This window comes from Gymnodraco acuticeps, unplaced genomic scaffold (assembly GCF_902827175.1).
Source record: "Gymnodraco acuticeps unplaced genomic scaffold, fGymAcu1.1, whole genome shotgun sequence".
Classification (NCBI taxonomy): Eukaryota; Metazoa; Chordata; class Actinopteri; order Perciformes; family Bathydraconidae; genus Gymnodraco; species Gymnodraco acuticeps.
In genome coordinates this window covers 3729336-3757071 of record NW_022990125.1, presented here as the reverse complement: position 1 = coordinate 3757071, position 27736 = coordinate 3729336, and the positions used below count along the sequence as shown (strand labels likewise).

At 40.3% G+C, this 27736-nt stretch overlaps 3 protein-coding genes across 6 annotated transcripts in view; 1 reads left to right on the top strand and 2 right to left on the bottom strand.

The window, feature by feature from the left end:
* LOC117546433 (protein unc-13 homolog A-like) overlaps window positions 1–9204 on the bottom strand; it is a 130581-nt gene extending 121377 nt beyond the window's left edge. The window contains exon 1 of the mRNA XM_034216664.1: window positions 9001–9204. Coding sequence (XP_034072555.1) covers window positions 9001–9022 — 22 coding nt within the window. The 5' untranslated portion in view covers window positions 9023–9204. The remainder of the gene's footprint in view (window positions 1–9000) is intronic.
* A 476-nt stretch (window positions 9205–9680) lies between these two features.
* LOC117546432 (extensin-like) lies at window positions 9681–25873 on the bottom strand. Its single transcript, XM_034216663.1, has 4 exons — window positions 25721–25873; window positions 10024–12478; window positions 9886–9938; window positions 9681–9778 (listed from the first exon to the last, which is right to left on the bottom strand). Exons 1-3 carry the CDS (start codon window positions 25871–25873, stop codon window positions 9910–9912), a joined length of 2637 nt encoding a protein of 878 aa, XP_034072554.1. The 3' UTR covers window positions 9681–9778; window positions 9886–9909.
* The window catches only part of rusc2 (RUN and SH3 domain containing 2), a 47708-nt gene continuing 37140 nt past the window's right edge, over window positions 17169–27736 (top strand). For all 4 annotated transcript variants that reach the window (XM_034216678.1, XM_034216676.1, XM_034216675.1 and 1 more), the window contains exon 1: window positions 17169–17312. The gene's annotated coding sequence lies outside the window, so the exon portion shown is untranslated. The remainder of the gene's footprint in view (window positions 17313–27736) is intronic.

Here is a 27736-nt window from a genome sequence, read left to right as displayed (position 1 = left end):
TAAGGTAGATTGGCAGTATAAAAATAAAAAGATATGTCAGTGGTGATTTATTAACAGTATCACCCTGACAAATGTATTTTGCAATCGTAAAATGTCCTGCTCAGTACAAATCTTGGTCACAAAGAGTTTTCTGTTATGTGTTGTTTTTTAAACGTATTACCACTCAGCAGCTGTTTATCTTTGATAAACAGTCAAGATGCATTTTACATCCATATATGTCATAATTTTATCCTATGAGTACAGTGACCAACCCATGCAAACATGCTAAAACGGACCAAAACACTTACATTAGGAGAAATGTATTGCAGTTAACAAACGATGTAAATATAAAAAGATAGAGTTTGTCCAGTTATTGTTAATTATAAGTTGGAATTTTATATTTCTGAAAATGTTAGGTACCTCGTGTCCAATTGTGGGTACTGTCTTTAGTTGCTTGTAGAAGTCTAAAATCTCAATCTTGTAAAATTACACATCTAAATTGTTTTCCTTTTTTATTCATTATGGCCTTTGGACTTGCTAGATTCTTTGTTAGCTTTCATTTAATTATTGTTTAGACAGTCATTCATCCATTTGTGTCCTAAACATTAAGGATTGTATGGTAATAAAGACTGAAATGGCAATCAGGCATCTTTTCCTGATTATTTTCTTCCATCATAGTGTCTTAGGGTGGTTCGTTATATTAAACAGTGGCATGTTAATCTCACATCACTCTGCATAATCACAAATTAACAGATTGTTTTCCCCCTACTGTGTCCCTGCAATAATGAGCCAATTATTGACACCACACGGCTTAAATACAAAAAAAAGGGGGCTTGGATGGACGAGGCTTCTTTGATGACATCACAACAGACGTATATACTCGGTAACAACAGGGATATTTGTTATTATGCTTTCATTAGTTTGACGAACCACAATTGATTCTGCAAGTCATTTTCTATGAGGAAATAACGTTGCAGTGAGTTACACTTCATCAGTACTGTATTTCTGGTTTGCCACAGCTCAATGGATTAACAAAACAATTGTTAACATTTTCTATAAACATTAACGACTCTTAAAATAGATTTAAAAAACACATCTTATATTAAAAGGGGCCCTATTGTGCTTTTTCTGGTTTTCCCTTTCCAGTAGTTTGTTATAAAGGTTTTTGTGCATAAATGGTCTGCAAAGGCTAGAATCCCAAAGTACCCTTTAGAGAGAGTTTCTCGCCCACACACTCCCCCCCTGCCTGAAACGCCTCGATAGGACTCCTTTGTTTAGTTCCGTAACATAATGACATACCGGCGCTTCTATTGGCTAGCGCTCCAATACATTGTACTTGATAGGCTAAGGGGTGGGACATCTTTAAGCTGTTGACCAATCACCAATCAGAGCAGACTGGGCTCTGGTTTCAGACAGAGCGTGAAAAGAGGTGCTGCAGCACAGGCAGTATGAGAAAGATAAAGAGCTTTTTGAACATTAAAGCATGGAGACATGTCACAGTAGAGACACACAATACAAATATGAACCTGAAAATGAGCATAATATTTCCTAATATTTAATAATATTTGAGATGTTACGTTAACTCTCCCTCAGAACCACAGCACTGCCTTGAGCTAAAATCTAACGTCAGTATGCTTACCCATTCCAAATGACAATACTAACATGCTAATGTAGAGCAGAGTATACCATTGTCGCTATATATAGCTTTGTGTAAGCATACTAACACTACCAACATTTCTTACAAAGGCCTTTAATCTCCATTTGTCATTATTTTTCTACAAGTATTCATTAGATTTTTCATTTTAATTTAATAATTATTTTTAAGATGAATTCATTACTTTTCTGCATTCTTCCATTTGTATTTGTATTTGATTCTTGACAGTTTTATTGTTGTCATTTAGTGCAGCTTAATTTTTTTTTTTTTATTATGTAAACCACTTGTGACGCAGGATTCTATGAAAGGTACTATATAAATAAATAAAGTTGAGATTAAATCAGCATATAGTTGCCCGACTGGTTTTCTTTTGACCACCTATGAAGGAAAGTCAGGAAAAGTGGCAGCAGCAAAGATTGAGAGTAAAGAGAGGGTGTCAGAGGCAGGTCTAATACCAGGAAGTGGCATTATCAGGGAGAGGAGGGCCTGAGAAGAAGGAAATGAAGTCCCTGTACTATGTGACACGCAGCCTGACACACAAGTATAAACACACGCAGTACACTACACACAGGACAGCAAAAAGCAGCAGATGGCAAGGGGATTATTCCCTCTCTAACCCCACCCCCCCTCTCTGCCCAGACAGGCTGCTGAAGCTTTACTTGTGTCCCGTCATTCCAGCACAGTTTCCCGGTGTGTTCACGGACATCATCTGTCCTTACCTACAGTCCTTAACATTTGGTGGCCTACAACATGCTTTCAGTTAGCTCTTTTATCCAGCATTATATAATATAAAATGACTATGATTTATATATTCCCAAATGCGACACAATTCTACATTCCCTGACATGACCAAAAGTCTACTTGCATTTATTTTTCTCTCATTATTGCATTTCCTTTCTGCCATTTCTACACAGGAGCCTGACTTAACACTCTGCAACTTATTCAATAGCATTACTGTATGCATTTATTCTACTGCTAATTGCCATCTAGAAATAGCCGAGTGTGGGACTGACAGAGCTGTCAGGAGACTGTGTCCTCCTTCCATACTCGGCTTTTCATTCTGCAGCCTTTCACTCTCTCCAGAGGACTGGCAAACAACATGCAGGCGATGAGGGCCCTCCACACAACAAGGAATAAAGAAGAGTATCAAGGCTCTCAAGAAACAAGGAGGCCACTCTTCTGGTTTCACGGCATTTCCCTCAATGAGATGGACAGTCTAGGTTCCTTTAATCACGGAGAGTACAACTGTCAAGTCTGGGATAAAAAAAGAAACTCATTTGTTCTGACAGGTTACCAGGTGGGTGAGAGCTCCTAAAAAATATATAACTTAACTTCATATTATTCAGGGATGCAAACTCATCAAGTATGAAAAAGGTGACAAGGATCCGAGCCCCCCGACCCCACGGAATATCGGCTTTAAAATGAGGAATAACAGATTATTTTAGCAGTCAGAACAACTAAAGCAGCAGGTAATAATAACAGAAATGCCAAAGAGTCACATCTAATAGAAATATATAAAAGCATTTATTTTAATTGTATAGCAGTCAGTTTATCATTCTGGCAGCACTGTTGAGCATTTTGAAAATGTATTTTCATGCCTCTGTGCAAGGCTTAGTCTTTCCATCTTTATAGCCACTGGTGTAAAGTAACTACGTTCATAAACTCAAGTACTACTTGGGTACAATTTTGAGATACTTGTACTTTATTTAAGTATTTCAATGTTTCTTTTGCTACAGTTCAGAGGTACATGGTGTACTTTTACTCCACTACATGTATTTAATACCTGTAGTTACTTTACAGATGTGGATGAATGATGTGAAATATAATCAAGTGTTAAATCAGACTTTAGTTCCACCTGGAGTAAATTCACCAGCTACCCTGCAGTATACAAAGTCATTAAAACTAGCTGCACCTTCACCAGCTTTGAGAACACTTTCATGATCAATCATTATAAAACATATCATATATATTATTCTGAAATGGACCAATCTGCACAACGAATACTTTTACTTGAGGAACATTTTGAATGCAGTACTTTTACTGTAACAGAGTATTCCTACACTCTGGTGCTTCTAGTAGCCTATACAAGACCTCGCTACTTTAACTATATTTTGATGATAATACTTTTGTACTTTTATTTGAGGAACATTTTGATTGCAGGATTGTTCCTACATTCTGGTACTTCTACTTTAACTCAAGTACAAGACCTGGGTACTTCTACTTTTACTCAAGTACAAGATATATACTTATACCACCTCCGTTTATAGCCTATGAAAAAAACTATTAGAAAACGAAGGCTAAAGCTAACGTTAGCAGATAGTGACAATGTATGCTAGTTAGCCAGGTCAACGATAATATTGCGACAGAAAAACTTTTCAGTGCACATCACGCTCTGCCGCTCCGACAGGGAGCTCTGCTCTGAACACCTGAACGGCCCGTTCTAACAGCTGTTCACCAGCGGTCCAACACAGTGACTCCGGACAACAGTTCATATGAACGAACGCACCTGTAGGTAATGTAGCTGCTGAAGCTAGACACTCATCGCGGAGCAGCAGAGCCTTCTTATACATCCATGAGCAGAGCCGACAGGCAGGAAGACTCGAGCACACAGCTCGCGCTTCATTATAATATATAAAAAAAGAACACCATGCGTGTCATGATGGCACATAGCAGCTTGCGGCCGCAGATTACTCCGGGTCCCAGACCCCCCCCATACCCCAAAAATATTTGTATTGCAGATCTACATGAATCACACAAACAACCTATTTTGGATTCAAAACGGCGAATTTCGCCGAAAGGTGACAAGTTTGCATCCCTGATTATGTAAAATGGCAAGACAAAAAAACAGTAGGCTACTTATGGTGGTAAGGAATTATTGTTATGATATTGGATGACTATTAAGGCTTTCACAAATGGCGTACACATATCGTTAATAAATAATAATCAGTAGTAAAAAGGCTAAAATAGAACAATTAAAGCAGTCAAGTCACACACTGTATTGCAGGTTTTAAAACTAGGAAAAGACCATCATAATATATTTAAAATCTAAGACGATTTCTAGTCACGATGTTGATAACATCTGGGTAGATTGCCCAACCATCCGACAAAGGTCACATTGCCTTAACAAAGTAGTACGTTCAACCCAAATCCATGATCTTTACTTAAAAACTAACCAGGAGTCTGGATGCTCTACTTTGGTACCAAGTTGATGCAAAAATTCTGAAAACGTGACAGACCTTTTCATCCAACCAATGTTTCGAAAGTTGGTTATGTCTCACCAAGAAGGTGGTCATATTTTCTTTATGGGAAATATCACATGCATGGCATAAAGGACCTGAGTGTTGCTAGGAGAATGAATGTGAGCACTGCTGTCAAAGAAGCTTTGGAAAAACATCCACCAAACCTGATCTACCTAAGTAAATAATGTTGAAGAATGTACAATTTTAGGAGATTTCTGAACAAATGATCTCCATTTGAAGTCTAACTTTATCTTAAACTAAAAGTCTGAATAGGTTTTGCCACATGTGAACATTTGTCTGTTACAAATCAAAACCCAGAAGAAGCCACACAATACTTTGATGTAGATATGGAAATGATGATTAAGTGTAGTGTATTACCTAACAGAGGGATGGAACACTGTAATGACGCACGGCTGAACAATAACAGACCAAGTTGAACAAAGGTGAATGGTTTGGCCTGGGTAAGCACTGTAACAGGAAGCGTAGTAGTGAATCAATAAATTACATTTACGCTATTACAGAACTGAAAGAGAGACTAGCAAATAAATGTATGCCACCTTTGGTATCCTCGAGCAGGGCTGATGCTGTATTTTATGTTTAATTGACACATTTGTAAGAAGATATCTTCTGTATTAATCTCAAAAGTTGTAAAGTACCACGTTTCAGTTTTTTTTCAATGTTGGGCCGTTGAAAGTCCCTTTGACGACGTCCAATGTTCTCCAGATTGTGAGATATTTGGGGTTACGTTTGTTGCTAAAGGACGCCTCAAAATGTGGACAGAAACAGCCGAGAATTGAATCACTAAAACAAACAATTGCTGAGCAGCCCGCTCTACATACTGAGCTACAGCTGCCTTGATTTTCTTGTTCCCAGTATGACAATGAAATGCTGAAAAACACAAAAACATTTACCGATTTTAGAGAAGGAAAGGCAGTCTTGGAATGGAAACCATATTTCCTCAAGACTAAAGTTACACTGGAACGGCTTGTACATTCTTAAATGTAACTAAATACAACCTTACCACTCAAGAGTGTGTATACTTTTACTGATACAGGTGAACACACTATCAAAATGTGCAATTTTTTTTTATTCCACTTGGCTAAGCCCACTGGAACACAGCTGTGCTTTACCCCCTCCGTCCCTCACCCCTATCTCATCATTCTATATAACGCGAGTAAGGTGGTGGCGGCCCTGCAGACACACACCCGAGATGAGAAATGGTCAAAAACGATCATTGAGAAATAATACGCTAGTGGCTGAGAGTTAGAGATAGGCAGGCAATAGTTTGACGGTGTAAAGATCAATCAGCATGTCTGTAAAAGAAGGGCAATTTGCAATCAGGAGAGACGCCAAAACGGTAAATAAACTGGTGGTGCAAACTTTCTTGAAATGCGCTTTATCCATCAGAATACATGTGCTTCTTGCCAGCAGCTACTTGTTTCTTTTCAGTTTCAGCTTCACTTGAACAGCTGCAGACCAAGTGACTCCCCTGAGGGCACCTGGGCAGCACTTGTGGCAGGAGGAAGCAATATCAAATTCAATTTTACCTCACTTCCACTAAGGAACCAATATCTCTCCTCTACAACAAGATCAAGTGTATTACAATAAAGTGCAAGTCCATTTGTATTTTCTATGAGTTGTTTAAATAGCTGAGGAATAATAAGGCACATACATTTATTTAGCCAATATTGGATAAAAAAAAAACATTTTCACCAACTTCACTAAACATCGGTAGCTTTTAATTATTTTTAAAAAACATGCTGCAAATAAAAAAACTCTGCAAGAACCTCAATACACAATGGAAACCGGGACACTAAAAAGTGATGCACGGCACACAGCTGGGACCGGTGCGCTTGTTGACTTATAAAAGGTGGCCAACTGTCACTGGAAACTAAACTATATATTGTATTGGCTCATTTTAACAATGTGATCATGATTCGTTCAGATATTATTGCAGAACTGCTGTAAGCTTGCTAGCTAATGTAGCTAACCTAGTCATTTCAAATATAACAGCGCACCATGCTCACCCTGCGTTTCATCAAGTTGGTGAAGATGTTTTTTGGCACATTTGTTTTTTTATCTTCATCGTTTTTGAAAGTCCAGTGCATTTCTCCTAATGGAAATGTTAAGGGGGCCGTTGTAGTGTGTGCACCTGTCAGCCTCCATTATAAACAGCTCCTGACAGGATGGTTCAGTTTTTTTCCCAGCCTGTCGTACTTTAAGAGTTAAAAAAAAAAGTACCAGGGTAACAACTTAAGTTAAAATGGTTGACTGCAGTCCAGCATATTTAAAGGGTCCAATGCAACATATGTGAACCAAAACTTCAGGATATTAAACTAACAATTTGAAAGTACAAGGCTTATCTTGTGAATCCAGTTTAAAGCCCCTTTACCCAAAATACATTTCCATTTATTATCTTGCCATATTTTCCTGTTGAGTAAGTTATGTTCAGATTGTTCTTTACATTCCCTGATCTATTCAGAAGTCTATCCTGACTGCACCGATTTAAAAATGCTAATATTAAACCTGTTAAATATTAATGAATCGAGGGCAAGGGAGAGCTGAAAACCCTGTGTCAGTATGTTTGGGGTCCATCACATTTCCAACATTGGTTAAGATCTGACAAATATTGTCGAAGTAGAAGATAAAGGGTTTTATGCATGTTACTTGATGACTTTGTATTTTCATATTTAATATTGTGCCCAGGGGCCCTTGGGCAAGAGAGGGCCCTCAGTGACGATTTATTACAAAACTATTGCTTACACTCACACAATCACTCTCACACTCATCCTCTCTCACACGCACTCTCCCTCTCACATACACACAATATCTTCTATCACATACTGATCACTTAGTTGAGCAAACACATACTTTCATTATATGTTTTACTTTTGTAACTCTCGATGTTGGTGACAAAAATAACTCCTTGTGTACTTGTACAGCCAGCCAGTCATATTTTGGCATTTTAAGTAGGGTGCTGATCTGAGGTTTTGAGTTATATTACCTAGGTCTTCTTCTTGAGATCTTATCCATTGTATCCTTGTCTTGTGATTTTTGACTGAAAGGGCAAAAGGCTAGACCTACTTTGGTTGAACCATGTAGCTGCGTCCCTGCTTTTGCCAAAGAGGTGTGCGATTGACATGCCAGATTGAATGACAATTTAAAATATTGGTCATTTTGGGTAGGCGTGATACAATACGATAATACTTTATTTGTCAGATCAAGTCTGAAATTTGACTTGCGTCACAGCAGCTCCATGTCCAACATCAACAGACAAGTATCCAGACACAATACATGAAACACAAACAACAAACGTTTAACATAACAGCACAGTGTTGTTACGTGTTGGTACTTGGGTTGGGGGGCCCTGAGCTCTCAGTGCACAGGGACCCCTGGAGGTACTAATACTGCCTTGATAGTACTATAGGTATTTTCTAGTTTAAAAATATATTTATGTTGAAATTAAACCCTTTAGATTTGATCATTTAAAAGTTACCAGGATATGACCTGAATAGGACATTTTAAGTAAACCTTTTCTTAATTACCAAAAAGTAGGCCTGCAATGAAGGGCTTTTATATAATGCTGATCAATGGTCAATAACATTTGAGAAAATAGCAAAACGTTTCTCAAAGTTCAATATAATATCTTTAAAGATTTTTAGAATGGAAACTTACATATTTGAGGCTAAAATTAGAATATTTTGAAATGTGTGTGAAAAATAAATAACAGGCTATTGAAGAAACTATACGTGTAAGAAATTACTGTTATCCCATCAAGGAAATTAAACACAGCTAAAAAGGGCCAATTCAAAAGGTTTGCTGCCCACATGTTGCTGGATGTCTAAAGAGAAATAAGTGTTATGGATCTCTACCGATTCACATTATCACCAACATGTTAGTGGTGGAATGAGGCAGGTGAAACTCTCAACATTGTGGTAGGCCAATATACAATTTGCTTTGATATTTGTTCAAAATGATTAATTGAACTGCTTTTCCCCCTCCATCAAATCATTAAATGCAAGCACAACAAGCTCATACTTTGTTGCCGGAGTATTTCTATTTTGAATTAATAATACAAAAAAGGAAGGAATAAAAAGGAGAACCTGCAGCTATAAAGTGAGACCTTACCTCGGACACACAGCAGGGACATCGCAGCGGGATTTTGTGCAACAGTTCCTCCAAAGCCGATGAGCCTTCAGTGAGTTTGCAGCCCAGTTGCCTGTTGCACAGCAGTCATGAAGACTACTCTTAAAAAACCTTTTCTTTCTTGCAACGTGTCATTCTTCTTTTTTTTTACAGATGTAAGGACAAGGTGGAAAATCCAGAGGGTCCAGGTGGTTTCAGGGATGGCTGTCACTGGCAAACACCGACTAACTACCTACCGGCTGAAAAATCTGGTAGAGCGGGGCGGCTCTTATGCTGCATTCAAGTGCTGCAGTAAAGATAGGAATTTGGAATAACGCGCAAAACACAGACCTGTACATGGTTAATGTTCGCCTAAGTGTTGATGTAATGAAAATAGTTCAAATCAACCGTGTGAGGCCAGAGAAAACATTTACTGAAATCTTATACATTGTCACACACCAAGTTTCTCATTACTTGGACATGTAGCTTCTAGTCTAAAATCTAGTCTAAATAGATTCATTATGTATTCCCACCTTGTTCGTCAAAAATACAGGAAGTGGGTGTGAATTATACAGGATGTCATGTATTGAGCAAATGTTAGCGTTTTTTTAAACCCAATATTTAATGTCAATGACATTTCTGCCTTTAGAGAGCAAAAAAGAAAAGACAAAACACTTTTACACTTGATTTCCATCAGTGTAAAATGCATTTATTTCTTTAAAGACTCTGTAGGCGAGAGTTAGTTTATCAAGGCCAGTCAGTTGAAACACTTCCAAGAAATCTGAAATAGCAAGGATCAGGAAATTAGTGGCCTTACCCATAAATATGTGGCTGTTGGCGTCAAAGATGGTATAACTTAAGCTTGTTTTTCTGTTAAAAGGAATTTACCTTCAGTTTCAGCCAAAAACACCTTTAGTTTCCAAGTCGCGATGGGTCCCATTCTAACAGTGAAAAACGCAAAAACATGAGAACCAAGCATCAACTCAGAAACTGCATTTGCAACTTTTTACTGAGATGGAAACTCACCCTGTTCAACCTCTCTTGGTACAGCTTCAGTCTTGGCAGGAAGTTGAGAGACAAAACTGCCACTGGGTTGGTAGCTGGCTGGCTGGGGCACAGGCTGCTGGGCCTGGGGCCTGGGCTTGGCCTGGTAGCCGGCTGGCTGGGCTTGGCCTAGTAGCCCGGCTGAGGACGGAGCTTGGTCTGGTACACCGGCTGCTGGGCCTGGGGACGGAGCTGCAGTGAGTTGCTGGGCTGGGAAGCCGGGATGTTGGGCCTGGGGACGGGACGGGAAGCCGGGCTGCTGGGACTGAGTACGGTGCTGCGGTGAGTTGCTGGGCTGCTGGGACTGAGGACGGGGCAGGAAGCCGGGATGCTGGGCCTGGGGACGGGACGGGAAGCCGGGCTGCTGGGCCTGGGGACGGGGCTGCGGTGAGTTGCTTGGCTGCTGGTACTGAGGACGGGATGGGAAGCCGGGCTGCTGGGCCTGGGGACGGGGCTGCGGTGAGTTGCTTGGCTGCTGGTACTGAGGACGGGACGGGAAGCCTGGCTGCTGGGCCTGAGTACGGGGCTGCGGTGAGTTGCTGGGCTGCTGGTACTGAGGACGGGACGGGAAGCCGGGCTGCTGGGCCTGAGGACGGGGCTGCGGTGAGTTGCTGGGCTGCTGGGACTGAGGACGGGACGGGAAGCCGGGCTGCTGGGACTCAGGACGGGGCTGGTAGGCGGGCTGCTGGGACTCAGGACGTGGCCGGTAGGCGGGCTGCTGGGACTCAGGACGGGGCCGGTAGGCGGGCTGCTGGGACTGAGTACGGGGCTGCGGTGAGTTGCTTGGCTGCTGGTACTGAGGACGGGACGGGAAGCCGGGCTGCTGGGACTGAGTACGGGGCTGCGGTGAGTTGCTGGGCTGCTGGGACTGAGGACGGAACGGGAAGGCGGGCTGCTGTGCCTGAGGACGGGGCTGGTAGGCGGGCTGCTGGGCCTGAGGACGGGGCTGGTAGGCGGGCTGCTGGGCCTGAGGACGGGGCTGGTAGGCGGGCTGCTGGGCCTGAGGACGGGGCAGGAAGCCGGAATGCTGGGACTGAGTACGGGGCTGCGGTGAGTTGCTGGGCTGCTGGGACTGAGGACGGGACGGGAAGCTGGGCAGCTGGGACTGAGTATGGGGCTGTGGTGAGTTGCTGGGCTGCTGGGACTGAGTATGGGGCTGCGGTGAGTTGCTGGGCTGCTGGGACTGAGGACGGGACGGGAAGCTGGGCAGCTGGGACTGAGTATGGGGCTGTGGTGAGTTGCTGGGCTGCTGGGACTGAGTACGGGGCTGTGGTGAGTTGCTGGGCTGCTGGGACTGAGTACGGGGCTGTGGTGAGTTGCTGGGCTGCTGGGACTGAGTACGGGGCTGTGGTGAGTTGCTGGGCTGCTGGGACTGAGTACGGGGCTGTGGTGAGTTGCTGGGCTGCTGGAACTGAGGGTGGGGCAGGAAGCCGGGATGCTGGGCCTGGGGACGGGACGGGAAACCGGGCTGCTGGTACTGAGTACGGGGCTGCGGTGAGTTGCTGGGCTGCTGGTACTGAGGACGGGACGGGAAGCCGGGCTGCTGGGACTGAGTACGGGGCTGCGGTGAGTTGCTGGGCTGCTGGGACTGAGGACGGGACGGGAAGCTGGGCAGCTGGGATTGAGTACGGGGCTGTGGTGAGTTGCTGGGCTGCTGGGACTGAGTACGGGGCTGTGGTGAGTTGCTGGGCTGCTGGGACTGAGTACGGGGCTGTGGTGAGTTGCTGGGCTGCTGGAACTGAGGGTGGGGCAGGAAGCCGGGATGCTGGGCCTGGGGACGGGACGGGAAACCGGGCTGCTGGTACTGAGTACCGGGCTGCGGTGAGTTGCTGGGCTGCTGGTACTGAGGATGGAACGGGAAGCCGGGCTGCTGGGACTGAGTGCGGGGCTGCGGTGAGTTGCTGGGCAGCTGGGACTGAGGACGGGACGGGAAGCCGGGCTGCTGGGACTGAGGACGTGGCTGGTAGGCGGGCTGCTGGGCCTGAGGACGGGGCTGGTAGGCGGGCTGCTGGGCCTGAGGATGGGGCTGGTAGGCGGGCTGCTGGGCCTGAGGACGGGGCTTGGCCTGGAAACCGGGCTGCTCGGCCTGAGGACGGGGCTTGTAGGCGGACTGCTGGGACTGAGGTTGGGGCTGGTAGGCGGGCTGCTGGGACTGAGGACGGGGCTGTGGTGAGTTGCTGGGCTGCTGGGACTGAGTACGAGGCTGTGGTGAGTTGCTGGGCTGCTGGGACTGAGTACGGGGCTGTGGTGAGTTGCTGGGCTGCTGGGACTGAGTACGGGGCTGTGGTGAGTTGCTGGGCTGCTGGGCCTGAGGACGTGGCAGGTAGCCGGCCTGCTGGGCCTGAGGACGGGGCGGGTAGCCGGGCTGCTGGGACTGGATCCCCAAAATGGGGCCGGGCCATGCTGGCTGTGGACGAGCTTCTGCGTAAATAGGGAACTGTCGAGAAAGGATTACAAAGGTCAACCTAACTAGCCCATGTTAGGTTTTGAAAAACCTAAGATCAATTTCTGTTTTATCATGAAGTCAATGAATCATATGTTTTGAGCAGATCTTTAGATTTGTAAACTTGGTTATAAAAAGACAATACTTTTGAACTTTGCATAATGAGTGTTATTTTAACCTTTTGTCTTAAATGTAATACTTGCCTGAAGCTCTCCAATAACTAGCAGCCATAGCAGAACCACACTAAAAAAGAAAGACATTAAAACAACGAGTAATTTTAGTGTATAATGTTGAAAGCAGAAGAAGCCATGTCAAAGTTACCGAAGAACAAGCACCATGGTTTTATCCAGATAAAATATCAAAACACAAACTGAAGTGCCTCAACACAAAAAGTTTGACGTCCTTACACAGTTGTACTCTGGTAGGAAGCTTGCAATTGTTTTAACCTGTTCTAAGAGCCAATCCCAGCACTTCCTGATATTTTGATTGGAAACAGGTGGAAGTAATGGGGCTTGATTCATTGTGATGCCCAGGTGTCCTTAATTTAAAGTATTTTCATTTACTCCTCATAGTTCAGCTTCTACCATTTATTATTTAATTATTTGTTATCATGAGAATGCATTGTCTATGTTATAAAGCCAGTCTCTGGTCTTTCAAGTTAATAAAGTGGAATCCTTTTTAAGAAAAAGTGGAGACCTTTGTTCACTCTGCTCTATTGTTTGCTAAAGTGCTTTGCCTTCATTGAGGTCTACCAAAGGTTTTGAGAACATTTTCATTTTTATAAGATGTTGATTTAAATCATATATTGTTTGCAATGATTTAGTTGGTAGATGTCTTCCTTTGCTGCAATATTTCCCCTAATACAACCATCTTTCTTAGAGCGGAATAGTGTGAACCTTTGGCTGAGAGGTGTCACGCTTCACCATAGGCCAAGATAAACTAACTTTTAAAAGCGTTGCATTTAAAAGTTAGTATTTGCAACAATCTGCCTAAAACCACTTTGGCATTAAGTGTTCAATTGTTTGTGAAATCACTGATACAGATACAGTAAACCCACTGCTCCAATTATATAGTTTAATGTTAAGCACACTGCATATTTTGCATCAAAGCCAATATCCTTATTAATGTTATTTGGTAGCTCATCCACAACGGAGTCTTGGTTTTATGAGTTAGTTCCATCTAGTGGTTGAAAAATATATTGCATTCAAGACTATATTAAAAAATATATAAATAAAAAATTATAGTTTGAACCTCTGTAAAAGGGTCAAGAAACATGCTGTTTGTTTTACATGGCATTAATGAAATACATGTTAATCATATGGGTTTTAATTTGGCAAACGGGATTTTTAGAACCTTCTACATTCAAGCTTTTCTGGAAGTTTATGGTCACCTTTATATTATCTTCTCTTGTCACCATCTATTTCGACTATTTTTTATGTATTAAATACACCAAAGGTCCTAAACATTCAATACAATAGAAATGTATTGTTTGTTAGAGGACAGGCGCTAACACAGAGCCAAAAAATAAATAAATATATAAATATATATTTTATAAAAATAAACTCTTTAACTATAATGGCACCCATGGGACAAGTAGGTTGATGCTAAAATCAATACTTGATATACAAGCAATGGATTAAAAAGAATTAAAGGGATTGCCCCAAAGTCAAAAACCCATACAGTGGAGTTTATAACGATTCCTCAATTTCCCTTACCATCTTCAAATGTCTTTAAGCCTTTCCAGCCTCTTACTTTTCAGTTTCATGTAGTCTCATTGCACATGTTTTAAGCTGGCATTGGTTTGTATTAATTTAAGAGAAAAAGCTCTGAACAATAACTGTACAAACGTGTCCAACTCAAAGCAACAGCTAATGATCAGCAGCTCGAGACGGATACAGTATGTCAGAAGTCAGTGCAGATTATAAACAAAGCAAAGCCTTTTTTTTGCCAATACGAGGAAAAATATACCCTTAATATGTCATTAATATCACTTTTACTGTCTCATCATTATGGCTTTCCCTGCTTCATTATGACTTACTTTTTCATTATTATGAATAACTATCAGAGCGCTCTTGGTGGTGGAGCTGTGTGCTGGCCAGCGGTCCAGAGAAACATAGTCATGACGAGATACAAAGTGAAAATATTGAGATGGCAAGTCATTATTTTGGAAATAAGATAAGATAAGATAAGATGGACCTTTATTAATCCCAGTGGGAAAATGCAGTAGTTTAACAGCAACAGGGTAAGAATGAAAAACAGGACAGCACAGATGCACACAGATTAATAAGATTAAAGATAAAATAAAAAATAAAAATGATAAAAAACTATGAAATAAGAGATGAATTAAAATGAACATATATGTTGGGTCATACACATATTAGATATATTTACATGAATGTGTGCAGTGTGTATTTTATGTCCAGTAATTTTGTCACATTGTTGACCCCTTGTTGTGCAGCCTGATGACTACAGGCACAAAGGACTGTCCGAGGCGCTTGGTGCTGTGCCGAGGAGGGATGAGTCTGTGGCTGAAATCATGATAAATATCATCATAATAATGACACTGTAATTCAAGTCATAATAATGAAAGAAAAAGCGAAAAATAATATAGTAAGTAAAATACAATGAAATAGTAAGTCATACAAATAAGATACTAAGTCAAATTTAGATAGTAACAATAAGGAGATAACAAGTGATAATAATGTCTTACAGGATACATTTTTTCCTCCCAGTGGCGGAAATGGGCTTCCATACTAACAAGCCAACTTGCTAGTTTACAGCAAACGGTTGCTTATTTTCACACCCAGTTGAAATGTATGAACATTGGCATTCATCTAGAGCAGCGGTTCCCAACCTTTTTCAACTCAGGGCCCGCTTAAGAATCACATTTTTCTTCGAGGCCCACATTCAACCATAAACAATACGGAGGCTAAATAAAGTTCTGATTGGTCAATTCAGAACATGTGACACGTTGTAAATCCAGTAGAACAGACCGCTGTCAAGGACTGTAATGACCGTTGCTAAGGAGGATCGAGAAAGAGAAAGGAAAAGAGGTTAAAATAAAGAAAATCAAAAAGTTTCCACACATAACACAATGCTTTGCAAATTATTTGGAGGCAAATATTGAATTTACATTCAGTTAATAAATATAACTATTCTTCTGGCTAAAATACATATTTTAAAAAGTCAATCAAGGAGTCATCTTAATGTAAGGTGTTTGAAGAGTAGATAAAAAATGATTGCCTCTAACCTGCAAGTTGCTCTTTAAACGTGTGATGATCTTGACCTAGAAGGCATGTGTGACCTGACCTCAGTAGTCAGTAGTCTATTAGAATAAGGTTGAAGGTATTTTCTTTGGTATATGCAGTAACATTAGATAACCAGCAGATGGAGGTGAGCATACAAGGGAAATAAGCGAATAGCTCAATGCTATTAAAACTGAGGACTTTGTCACAACAAGGGTCAATAAGCATTATGTTTTTTATATTTAAGTCAATTCGTTAATCTATATTTGGAAAGAATACGAGCAACCCTTTAACCAATAGGCCCTTATTCTTTGAACAGACTCAATGCACTGCAATGGAGACCTGTTCAAAGTGATAGTGATAATATCTTTATTCTGCATAAACCACAAAGCTACATAACAACAGGATTTAACAGGGTAGATGCTTCTTAACATTGTTCAGTCCACACAAAAGCCAAACATAATCGTGCTTCATGTAAAGCACTTTTCCATCATCACTTTTGCTTTTTTCATATTTTGTTTAGAAAAAGTAATTGGCTTTTATACTTTTTCATGTGCAATGTGAAAATTGCACAAGGTTTTATCATTTTGTTTTATTATTTGTAATTTGGTATTTCATCATACTAGCATGTATTTTATGTGCATCACTCGTACTAAATATAATTGTATTTATTGTTTTTACTTTTTTATTATATTGTAGGCTATTATTGGATATGAGCTGGTGTTGTCATCTCTTCAAACTCTCTTGTCCGGTGTTTGTATATTTAGCTTGTACTATATATATAAAAAGCACTTTGAAGCCAACCGCAACAACTACATCTGAAATAAATTAGTAGAATAACCGGGTTCACAACATAATTTAGCCATTTCTTCATTACATCTAAATGAGAATCGAGTTTATTACCAGGTACGTTTACACATATATGGAATTTGTTTTGTTGTATGGTGGTGCAAACTAGAAAATTACAAGAAAATAAGTTTTAGGAGAAGGTAAAAAATATATCGAGTATAAAAAGAAAATATTTTAACAATAAAAAAGTATAAAGACAAGTATTTACACCAAATTGAAATATACACACACAAAAAAGGTAAAGTGAATATATGACAATATACTGTCAAACTGCAGTATTTTATATTTTAAAGGGGAGGGCTGTGCAGAAATGTGTACAGAAGAGTGCAACATATATTCAGAGAGAGGAACATCGCTAACAGTTAAAAAAAAAAGCAATATGTTGTTCACATGGTGTGCATTAATGTAATGCATAATATTTGTAGGGTGGGTAAATGCCACCCTGGCCGAGTTGACTAGTGAGTGGCAGAGGTCCCACCCAGGGTTAGATAATCCCGTCTGGGCCTTTATATATACAGTCTATGGTCTGGGCCCACACTGTGACCTCAGGATGACGCTCCTCCCCGGCCCAGCCCCTCTGCGATGCACCGCCGTGTCTGCCCTGCAGTCACAGAGACAACAATATTCCCACACGTCAAGGACTAGCAGAGCCACCAGCTCGGTTTATCTCCAGCTGCGTCTGATGCTTTGTGTTGAAAATACACCTACTGTCAATGTCAACCAACTGCGGCAAGGTGAGTGTGTTTATTGTAGGTTTTTTTTTGTCAGCGTTGGCTGCGTAGAGACGGAGGAAAAAGGAGAACAAATGCTAGGTTGGGCAGCATCGCTTCGGAGGCTGAACAAGGATGCCTCGGTCGGTCATAGCGGTAAACACGCAGCCTCGCCTTTCAACCGATATGTTCCGCTCCTAAATGCCATGTCGTCTTTAAACAGATAGTCGTTAAGAGGAAGCATGATGATAGCTTGTTTTGTGGCGTTATGTTTTTTTTAACGCATTGGCACAAAGCGGACGGTAATGGGTTAACACGTCAACGTTGTTTCATCGTGTATACGGGTTAAAAGGCTGGATGAAAATTATTAAATTGTAAACAATCTTTATTATTTTATGATTAACTGGACTTGTTCAACGTTGCCACACCAGCGGCCTGTACCCTAAATGTTATCACCATATTGCCCCGATATCACTGGGAACAACAGCGGTACACAAACAGTTACATTTGAAAGAGTAGAGCAACATGACTTCCGCTTACATTTTGCAAAAATAAAAGCATGGTGGTTGGAAAATGCTTCAATCATAGTTCAGGGTTAAAAAGAATATGATCAAAATGTGACAGCAAACTCAAAATCACTTGGTTAACAAATGAATATTCAATATGAATGTGTAATGCTTTACATACGGTCATTTAAATAAAATAAGGTGCAAAAGGAAAGTAAAACATTACAGGGTAAACAACACTGTCCAAATTATATTGGCATCTTTAAAAAAAAAAATCTTTTGGAGAAAAAAATCCAATAATCTGTTTTTACAGTGAGTCAGATGCTAATAACGCAATGACAAACAATAATAATAAAAAAAGATAAAGTAAAAAAGGAAGGCCAAAAACTATAAAAAAGTTAAAGGCAATTACTATTACAGAAAATAATCCATGATATAAAATATGATCTTTGCCATATAATGAGAAGCGCCTTGATGTAGTTAATAGTGTCTATTTGCAGCTATAGTGTTGTTGGCCATACATATATTACTCTTTTGAAAGCCTTTTTTCTAGTGGATTCTCCAGAGCTTTTATTTTGAAGGGCAGACTGACTTCCTGATCAATTGTGGTTAATATATGTAGCTTAGTATTTTGATTTTGATTGTGCATTACATAAACTATGGTTGAGAATAGTCTAATGGCTTAAACAGCAATAATATCTCATTAACCATACAGAATAACCTGTAAGTCTTGCTACTTAAATAAATCCAAATGAAATAGATCCTCTTTGGGAATCATCATAGGCATCATGTCATTTCCCATTAGGGACTTGCAGTGTTTACTGCTCTCAGTGACATACTGTTAATATAGTGATGTGTTTATAAGGACTGTGTTATCAGCAATAGGATGAATGCAGCAGTTATTTAACATTAGACAATATAAAATAAGAACCCACACGGATACAACATGAAGGTTAATTTAGTTCAGTAGGTGATTTACTTACCTACAGTACCTGACTAGTAAATACAACCCAATAGGAACAACTTCAATCCAATCGAAGGTTATCCTCCTGTTATCCAAACTCTTTTTGACAACCTGCTTTCTTCTGTAATCATTATGTCGCAGATAGATGGGTAGCTGTTTTTATGATTAAATCATACTAAAAAAGCACTTTATCTGTATTGTAAATGCAGTCAAGGTTGTGGGTAACATAATTGTACCGATAGTAGAAGTAGACTTTGTCATTTTGTGGAATAAGGGCTTGGCATATCAAGCTTAGACGGTTAAGAATAATAATAATTTTCTCTGATTATCTAACTGGTTCGGTTCTACTTGGTAGTTGGTGAAAAAACAATAGATATTACTCGATTCCAGACATTATGATTAAGATTTCCTGCAAAAACAAACACTGGAAAATGCCTGATAAATATGTGATAAATAACAATTGAATACAATGGATTTCGATGTTTAATGTCGACTAAAAACTAGGGATGCTCCGATCGATCGGCCAACTTTTCGCTCTCTCAAAAGTTGGCCCATTCTATCTTCATGCGCCAATGAGCAGCTCTCATAGGAATGAATGAGGCCCCGCCTCCCACGCTGTATCCAGTTCTTATTATACATCCATGGGCAAAACAAGCTCGCCAAAATGGCTTCACCGGCCTGTCAGTATTTTAAGGTGTCCGAAAATGACAATAAAATGCAACGTGTCGTGTGTGAAGCAGAAATCCTGCAGCTCCACCCGCTGTGACGGACCGGTGAGCGGAGCAAAACACACACTAAGAGTTAGACCTAACACACTTAGCTATTTTATCTACCTCTGGAACAAGCTAAACTAGTTATTAATATATTTATTCTTCACTGTCGGGTCACTCATTACTGGATCAGTGAGCTGCATGAGATGCTGAGAGGCTGTCAGGAGAGAGAGAGAGAGAGAGGAGAGAGGAAAAGAGAGCGCTTCCGCTCATTTCTCCCGTGTTATTATCCAAAGTGAATGTAACCAGTAGCGTAGGCAGAAATGTACTTTAGGGTGGGCCTGTAAAAAATAGGGTGGGCCAGATTTGTCTTCTGCGCATCAGAAGCTAACAACAATCCCCGCCGGTACCGGTGGCAGATTACTTTTAGATTACCTTTGGAATACTTTCTTTTTCCATAACAGATGGTTATGTTTTGGTGAACAGGAGACACGCATTCTACTGTTTTAATGGCTTATCAAGAACTCAAACACAACATCTTGGTGTCATTCTGGACAGCTCTCTCATCTGCACCACACATAAAAAACATCACCCGGACTGCATTCTTTGTACTGTCTTAAAACCTTTCCTTAGAATATGTTATGAATTGTAAGGTGTCCTTGGGTGCTTTGAAAGGCGCCCCTAAATAGAATGAATCATCATCATCATTATTTATTACTGATAGAATTGGATCATAAGATCGTGGTGTTTTTGCAACTTCAGCATAGGGGATAGGGATGTTTATTGAACTTCGGTTTAACACATGTATGGCTCTGCCGCTCAGCGCTGCTGCTTGCTTCAGTCTGTGTCTGCGTTCTTTCGCACCTGCCTGTAATCTGAGAAGGTCCCGCCTCTCTGGCTCCCGCCCGGAAAATCTTCAGTAATAGCCTATCAGATAGCGCTGTGGGCGGGACATTGCTCGTGTACACAGAGTGGTGACTGCAGCCAGAGAAACGGCCGCATCAGAGCCAAAGTTTTATCGGCAATTTGATAAAAAAAGGCCGATACCGATAATCTGTCAAATGCGGAATATCGGCCCCGATAATCGGCCAAGCCAAGCCAACAATTAGTGTGTTGTTTACCCTGTAATATGTTGGCTTGGCCAAGCCGATTATCGGTCGACCCCTAGTATAGATCGCTGCTAGATGAGGGCAATCTGGCTTTTTTTAAAAACCAAAGTTCATTAGTGAATTTTGAATTCTTGGATATTCTCAATGGGTGAATATGTATGGGTGTATATGTAATGTATTTATGTAAAAATAAAAAATAAATTATATTACACCGAAGCTTTCTCAGGGTGGGCCAATGAGTAAACCCTGGCCCTATGGTGGCTACGCCACTGATGTAAACTTGAATAATGTACTTAATTTGAATGTAATAATTATGTTGGTTGTTGTTTGTGGAAGCGCCAGTGAATGAGCCCCATTAACTGAGTTTTATCACTTTAAATGGAAGATCCCCATAGGAATCGACCGATATGGCTTTGTCAAGGCCAATACCGATTATTAGTAATCAAGGAGACCGATAACCGATATTTGGAACCGATATACATTTGCAGTAAAATCAGAAAGTCTTGGTGTCAAAATGTAGAATAACACAACTTCTTTGAAATGCCTTTTTATGTTTAATGAACTTTTCAACATCTTAAAACTGGTTTCCTGTCTGTGACCCTGAGTAAAGTAAATTAAGTAAAAATAAAATAAAAACTACTAAAACTTGTTCTGAACTTCTGATATTTGAGTCTCACTCATTTAGTAGTCCCAATTCAGCAGCACCAGATTGTGGTGCAGAAAGCAGAGTTGCTGCAAGGCTCCACTAGCAGCCGTCCCAGCGCATCACAGTTGCTCCTCTGCGAGACGCTACCCGCCCCCCCCCGGTCCCTGTGTAACTGGGAAACTGATAGAATTGGATCATAAAATCGTGGTGTTTTTGCAACTTCAGCAAAGGGGATTGGGATGTTTATTGAACTTTGGCTTTCAACTGATTTACCTTCTAAACACATGTATGTCTGTGTCTGTGTCTGCGTTCTTCACACCTGCCTGTAATCTGAGAAGGTCCCGCCTCTGGCTGGCTGCAGCCCGGAGAATCTTCAGTGTTGATTGACACTTCAGTAATAGCCTACCAGATAGCGCTATGGGCGGGACATTGCTCGTGAACAGTGGTGACTGCAGCCAGAGAAACGGCCGCATCAGAGCCAAAGTTGTATCGGCAATTTGATTTAAAAAAAGGCCGATACCGATAATCTGTAAAATGTGGAATATCGACCTCGATAATCGGCCACTCGATCGGATCGGCAATCGGCCGATACTGATTCCGGCAATCGGAGCATCCCTACTAAAAACATCTTCATCCATCCCTGAGTTCAATCATTCAGAAGTTAATTGAACTCACAGATGAAAGACAGGACAAGCTCAAGGGAGATTTGAAGATCAGCAGGCTTAAGGTCACAACATGTTGCCCCAAATCAACACCAGGGGCCACACTGAGTCACTGACTTTAAGGGAAGTTAATAGTTATGTTTGAATCTTTAGCTTAAAGAGGCCATATTATATTTGTTGTGTTTTCTTAGAGATGTCCCGCCCCTTAACCTATTACGTACAATGTGTTGGAGCGCTACCCAATAGAAGCGCAAGTGTTACATAGTGATATCACTATGTTGCAGAAGTAAACAAAGAAGTCCAATGGAGGCGTTTCAGGCAGGGGAGTGTGTGGGAGAGAGAGAGACCCTCCTGGGGGAACTTTGGAATTTTAGACTTTGCAGACCATTTACAAAATCCAAAATAACACACTACAGGAAAGGGAAACCCCCGCAAAGCATAATAGGGCCCTTTCAAATGCAAATGTATAATCATTGACAAAAATGGAGACAGCGTAGAAACGGGGAGTTGCCACCGTTTCTTGTTTATTTTTTCCCTTTAAGACATTATAAAGTCTACGAATTCAAGTTTTTAGTTTTCATAACAAATCTGAATTAATTATATATTTGTTTTTTCATATTTTTGGTCGGACTAAAACAATCTAAGTTTTGCCCTGCGAAACTGCGCTTGACATTATTGAACATGTATTGAAGTTCTGTACTGAAGAGTCAACTTTTCAATCAAGAATTACGGACTAATTAATACAATTGATGATTAAATGCAGTTCTATTGTGCATAACTATGGCTTTATATTTCAAATTCAGGGCAAAGAAAACCGTAACTATTTCGTAACTTGATTCACTCAATGACAATTGTATTTGTATTAATCAGATAATATTTACATTATCATTTTATTTCTTGTTCATTATTTGAATCAGATCAGTTTGTGCAAAATAAGGACAATGGATTTCACAACTTCCCGGAGTTCAAGTTGTCATCTTTAAATTACTATCCACACCCAGCAAATCTTGACAACGCAGAATAAGTGAATGTTAGCATTTCTCCTTGATAAATGATTTAAAATGGTGTGTACGTCACCAGTCAGAGACCTGTGTGCATTGAGCTAATCATCTTGGCATTACACGCCTGAACATCCTGGTCATGTTTTTAAATCACAAAAGATTCAGTGTGTCACGCAGCATGCCTGCTCCTTGTTCAGCTGCTTCTCCCCGATCTTGGAATGTGTCTCTGTGATTGTGTTATGTAACCACGGGCCGGATGTGCATAGTTGCGTGTGTGTATGTATCCTATATTTTTTCTGAGATTGAATCTCTGAGTATCTTTGTTTTGTAAATCTACCTTATGCAGATATTATGCAGTTTCCATTGTGTATTATCTATTTTCTCTGAATAGACTTTTTCAACACTGGTTAACTGCGGCTGCACACAGTAAAAATGTCACCTAAATGCTTTGATTGGCTTGTTTTGAAGGTTGTCAAATGTTGAAGGATTTAACTCATTAAGCATTTTTTTCCCTAAACTTTCTGTAATTGAAGTTCTTAAAACTACAAAAAAGCAGCTACTGTACACAACTTGTGCTTGGGCCATCTTATTCCCACTGATGCCATTAATGCTATAATTTTTGGCAACCATGACATTAAAAAAATTATATTAAAACGTGTCCACCAAATGATATTCAACTAAATTCCTTGAGTTGAGTAATGTTCCCTTGAGCTAAGGATTTTACCATCAACAGGTTCTGTGTTCAAAATGAAACACATCTCTGTTGGAAAGGTCTCTACATAAACTACACTGTCAAGCATTATCCTTAATTACTGATCACAAAAAAACCTTTAAATTGTGATTTTTCTTTAAATAACACTTTTCTTAAGTTACGTTTCAATTACCAAGAATTCAGGTCAAAGAAAACCGTAACTACTTCAGTCCAAGTTCATTCAACGAAATGTTTTGCCATTTTGTATTTGTAGTCATCTGATAATATTGAGCGTTTCAGTCAATCTAGTCTAGCCAACATGTAAGCTTGTTTCTTTCTCCCAAGCCCTGTTGTTGCCATTGCTAACCTTAACTTATCTTAGGTAAGTTACTTTGAATCTGTCTGACTGCTTATGTTGTGCTGCTGCTGTTGTCCGATAATAGATAAAATGGGCGATTTTTTAACTTTTCAAACTACATTTTAGCCCATTACTTCAGTCAACACTTTTGCGTAATGATATGGTCACAGTTGGTGTTAATTGACGTCTTCTTGTCTCTGTCATGGAAGAAAAGCGTTGTTGACAAACATATTTTGTCATAGTTTTCAATAACAAAATTAACAGCGGGTAGAAGTTCCTCAGGGAACCGATCAGGGCCCTTCATGTTTTCATTTTAAGGCAACCATTAGCTTTCTAGGGTGTGGGCAGTATAGCACGCAAGTCATTTTGTAAAGTAAATGTATTCAATAATTTAAGTCCAATTTTGAGGTACTTGTACTGTCTATTTATACTTCTTTATACTTTTAGTTCACACCTTATTGTATCTATGCTCATTTGAATAAGTGTGAAAGAGCACAGAGAACTGCTAGGATCAATATACTGTTTTCACTGTTTTATTGGCTGAAATGGAACAATAGTCTCATTATTAAATCCTGACTGGTAGTTTAGCTTTATACATCAGGGTTGAGATATTGAGGATGGAGCAAACACTTTGCACTAAGTATAACACATTTCAGTATTTTGATTATACCAAAAAAAGTCATACAATATAAATTCCTCTAGCTTCAATGTGAACTGGATGCATTACTGGTTTCTCATTAGTTGGCTTCTCTGCTGCCTTTGCAGTTCCAGAATTATTGGCAGAAACATTTAGCTTGATAGAGAGACTAATACTCAGCTTAAAGGAAGAAGGCAAGACTTACCCAATGATAGACCTTTCCTGTGGTAAACATTCAAACTCGATTAATTGATTGGATTATTGATTTATTGTTAAGGCCGTTTAATAAGAAAAAACAGCATACACTATCTGGTTGAAGCTTCTCAAATACGCTATGCTTTTTTACCCATTATATATTTTTTCTAACATTTTGTTTTACCTTAAATTACTTATCTATTGATTCGAAAAAATGTCAATAGATGAAACATTGATCAAAATCCCTGTTGCATCACTGACTGTAATCCATTCATGTTTGCTGGTTCGACAGCCTTTGTTCTGCGTGTATCGGCTAAATGAAACCGAACCATCATAAGTGTTGCTAATTTGCACTGTAGATTTTCTAATATGACACAATAATAAGTCATAATGCCAAATAAAAAAAATAAGCATTGAAGTTGTTATTGATTGCTGCACAAAGAGTTTGGGCTTATGTTGCAGTAAACACATTTTATTTAATTAAAGTTGAAATAACCTACAAATATTATAATATTGATTACCGTATTACCCACTTTTATCATTTCCTTTATATGAATATATGAATATACTATTAATGTAATCATTAAACACTAAATTGTTATAAATTAACTCCTAGCTGGACGTGCCTGGAACACCTCCCTAGGGAAGAGGCCAGCTGGCACCATACTTGGTGGCGAACCACCTCAACTGGCTCCTTTCTATGCAAAGGGTCAGCGGCTCCACTCCGAGTACCTCCCTGATGATTGAACTTCCCACCTTATCCCTAAGGGAGATGCCAGCCTCCCTCCAGAGGAAACTCATTTAGGTCACTTGTATCCGCAATCTCGTTCTTTCGTTCATGAACCCCCTTCATGAGTATAGGTAAGAGTAGGAACGAGGATGGACCGGTTTGAGAGCTTTGCCCTCTGGCTCAGCTATTTCTCACAACATGGCATTAATAGCTACTGCAATACAGCTCCCGCTGCTCCCTTTATCCGGCCCGTCTCATGCTCCATTGTCCCCCCACTCGAGAACAAGAACCTAAGATACTTGAACTCCTTCACCTGGGGCAAGGAAGCATTCCCTACTCGGAGTAAACTGTCCATTGGTTTCATGCAGAGAACCATGGCCTAGAGGTGGGCTGGGAGCAGAACAAGCTTCCTCTGCGACCTGACTCCAGATAAGCTTTTTGAAGATGGAAATGGGACTAATAATGGCTGAAATACTACAGTCACAAGAGACAGGCACATAAACAATGAAATAGCATGTTTTTTTCAGTTATAATATTAGACTAATTTGGTTGTGGCCCCTGGTTAAATGGGGTCTAGCAATCAGAGGGTCAGTGGTTTAATCCCTAGCCACTGCAGTCGACACGTCGAAGTGTCCTTGAGCAAGATGCTTAACCTCAAATTGCTCCTATAGGCATGTTCATTGGTATTGAGGTGTATAGGTCACATTGGATAAAAGCATCAGCTAAATGACATGTAATATAATGTTATATGGCATTTTCGTTACACAATACTTACAAAAATAATACTTTTGTTACTCTGTGGATCCAAAATCTAACAGGGTATTTCCTACAGACTCTCTAAGGTTTTTGAATTGCTCTGTGAGGCGATTTAGCTGTAACCATCTGCAGTCCATCTTGGAAGAGAGATGGAAGGAGAGAGGAACACGTTAAGAGAGGCAAAAGTGGGCTGAGGAAAGACGTATACACTGCAGTACACACAGAGGATGGAAGAGAAGCAGAGAGACAAGGGGAGAAGGGATTTAGTGAAGTCGATGGGGAATGGGAGAGATGAGGGGAATGCAGGATGGATCGAAAGAGGGCTGGAAAGAGAGTGAGAGGTGGTTTGAAAAGGATCAGAGAAAAAGGGAGAAAGAAAAGAGAGGGAGAGAGGGCTGGACGAAGAGAACTGCAGCTTTAGAATAAGATATTTGCTTCATGGTGTCTTGCACATAGCTTGTGTACTGTACATTTAGAGGTGCAACAGAAGTTATACTTTTCTCCCAATAAATCCACGTGTCCTCTATGTTTCACCCATCCTAATGATTGAGATAATACAATGTGCTTTAAAGGACTAAAACACTTGAATTATGTTGAATAAAGCTGTCAAATACTTTTTTTTAAGAAAGAGTGAATTAATGAGTGAAACATGATTATGTTTTCCAGTTTTTGAAAATGAAATTTGTTTTGCAGCAAGATTTTTCAAAAAGATTGCATTTAAATATATTTGTAGAACTAAGATTATTATTAAAATATACAAAGCTAATATATAAAGCAAGACATGGCAAGTTTATTTAAATAGCACCATAGTAAAACATGGTAATTCAAGGTGCTTTACAAAAAGTCTTCAGTGATGGTTAAAAATGAATAAAATTTGCTGCAAACTTGCAGTTTTCTGCATTTGTGCAAAATGTCTTTGTACAATTGAGCTAATATGCTGGAGATATCCTTATTTGCATTTTAATCCAAATGCTTCTGCCTGTCACATTTTCTATGCTGTGCCTGGATGAAAGCTAACACTCCTACCTTTTAGTGGTGGCAGCACACCGACAGACTGTTACACAAGCATCTATAAGCTCCTCAAATTCAAGCAGAGAAACGGGTGAAGAGTGACACCATTGCTAAGCTGTAAGAAAGCTTGGATCAAGGTAATGCGTCTGTCTTAAGCTCGCTGAGAACACAACACTAGTTCAAGCAAGGGGATTGACCTATGTGTCGTGACTCCGGTGTTATGCCGTGTTATGCATGCCCTCCAAAAACGAAATGATAACAATTCCAAACCGTACTTTGCCGTACAACTCATTGAAATGTCTGGGGGTTTTTGCTTTACACTGTGCGCGCTCCCGCGGGGTGCATGCAGCTCTCGGTGGGCACGCATAACACGGCATAACACCGGCGCTAACAGTTCACGAGCGAAATAACTACATTTACATGAAACCTCTGCTGGGTTGCTTTAAAGTCAAGCTTCAGTTTAAGATTCACC

What these genes read in the sequence shown, in the direction of transcription:
- LOC117546432 (XM_034216663.1), bottom strand. Translation starts at nt 25,873, where the DNA reads ATGGTTCTCTGCATGAAACCAATGGACAGTTTACTCCGAGTAGGGAAT. An exon ending in TAAAGGGAGCAGCGGGAGCT is followed by an intron (nt 12,479 to 25,720) that starts GTATTGCAGTAG and finishes CTTTCTCGACAG; the next exon opens with TTCCCTATTTACGCAGAAGC. An exon ending in ACCAAGAGAGGTTGAACAGG is followed by an intron (nt 9,939 to 10,023) that starts GTGAGTTTCCAT and finishes TTTCACTGTTAG; the next exon opens with AATGGGACCCATCGCGACTT.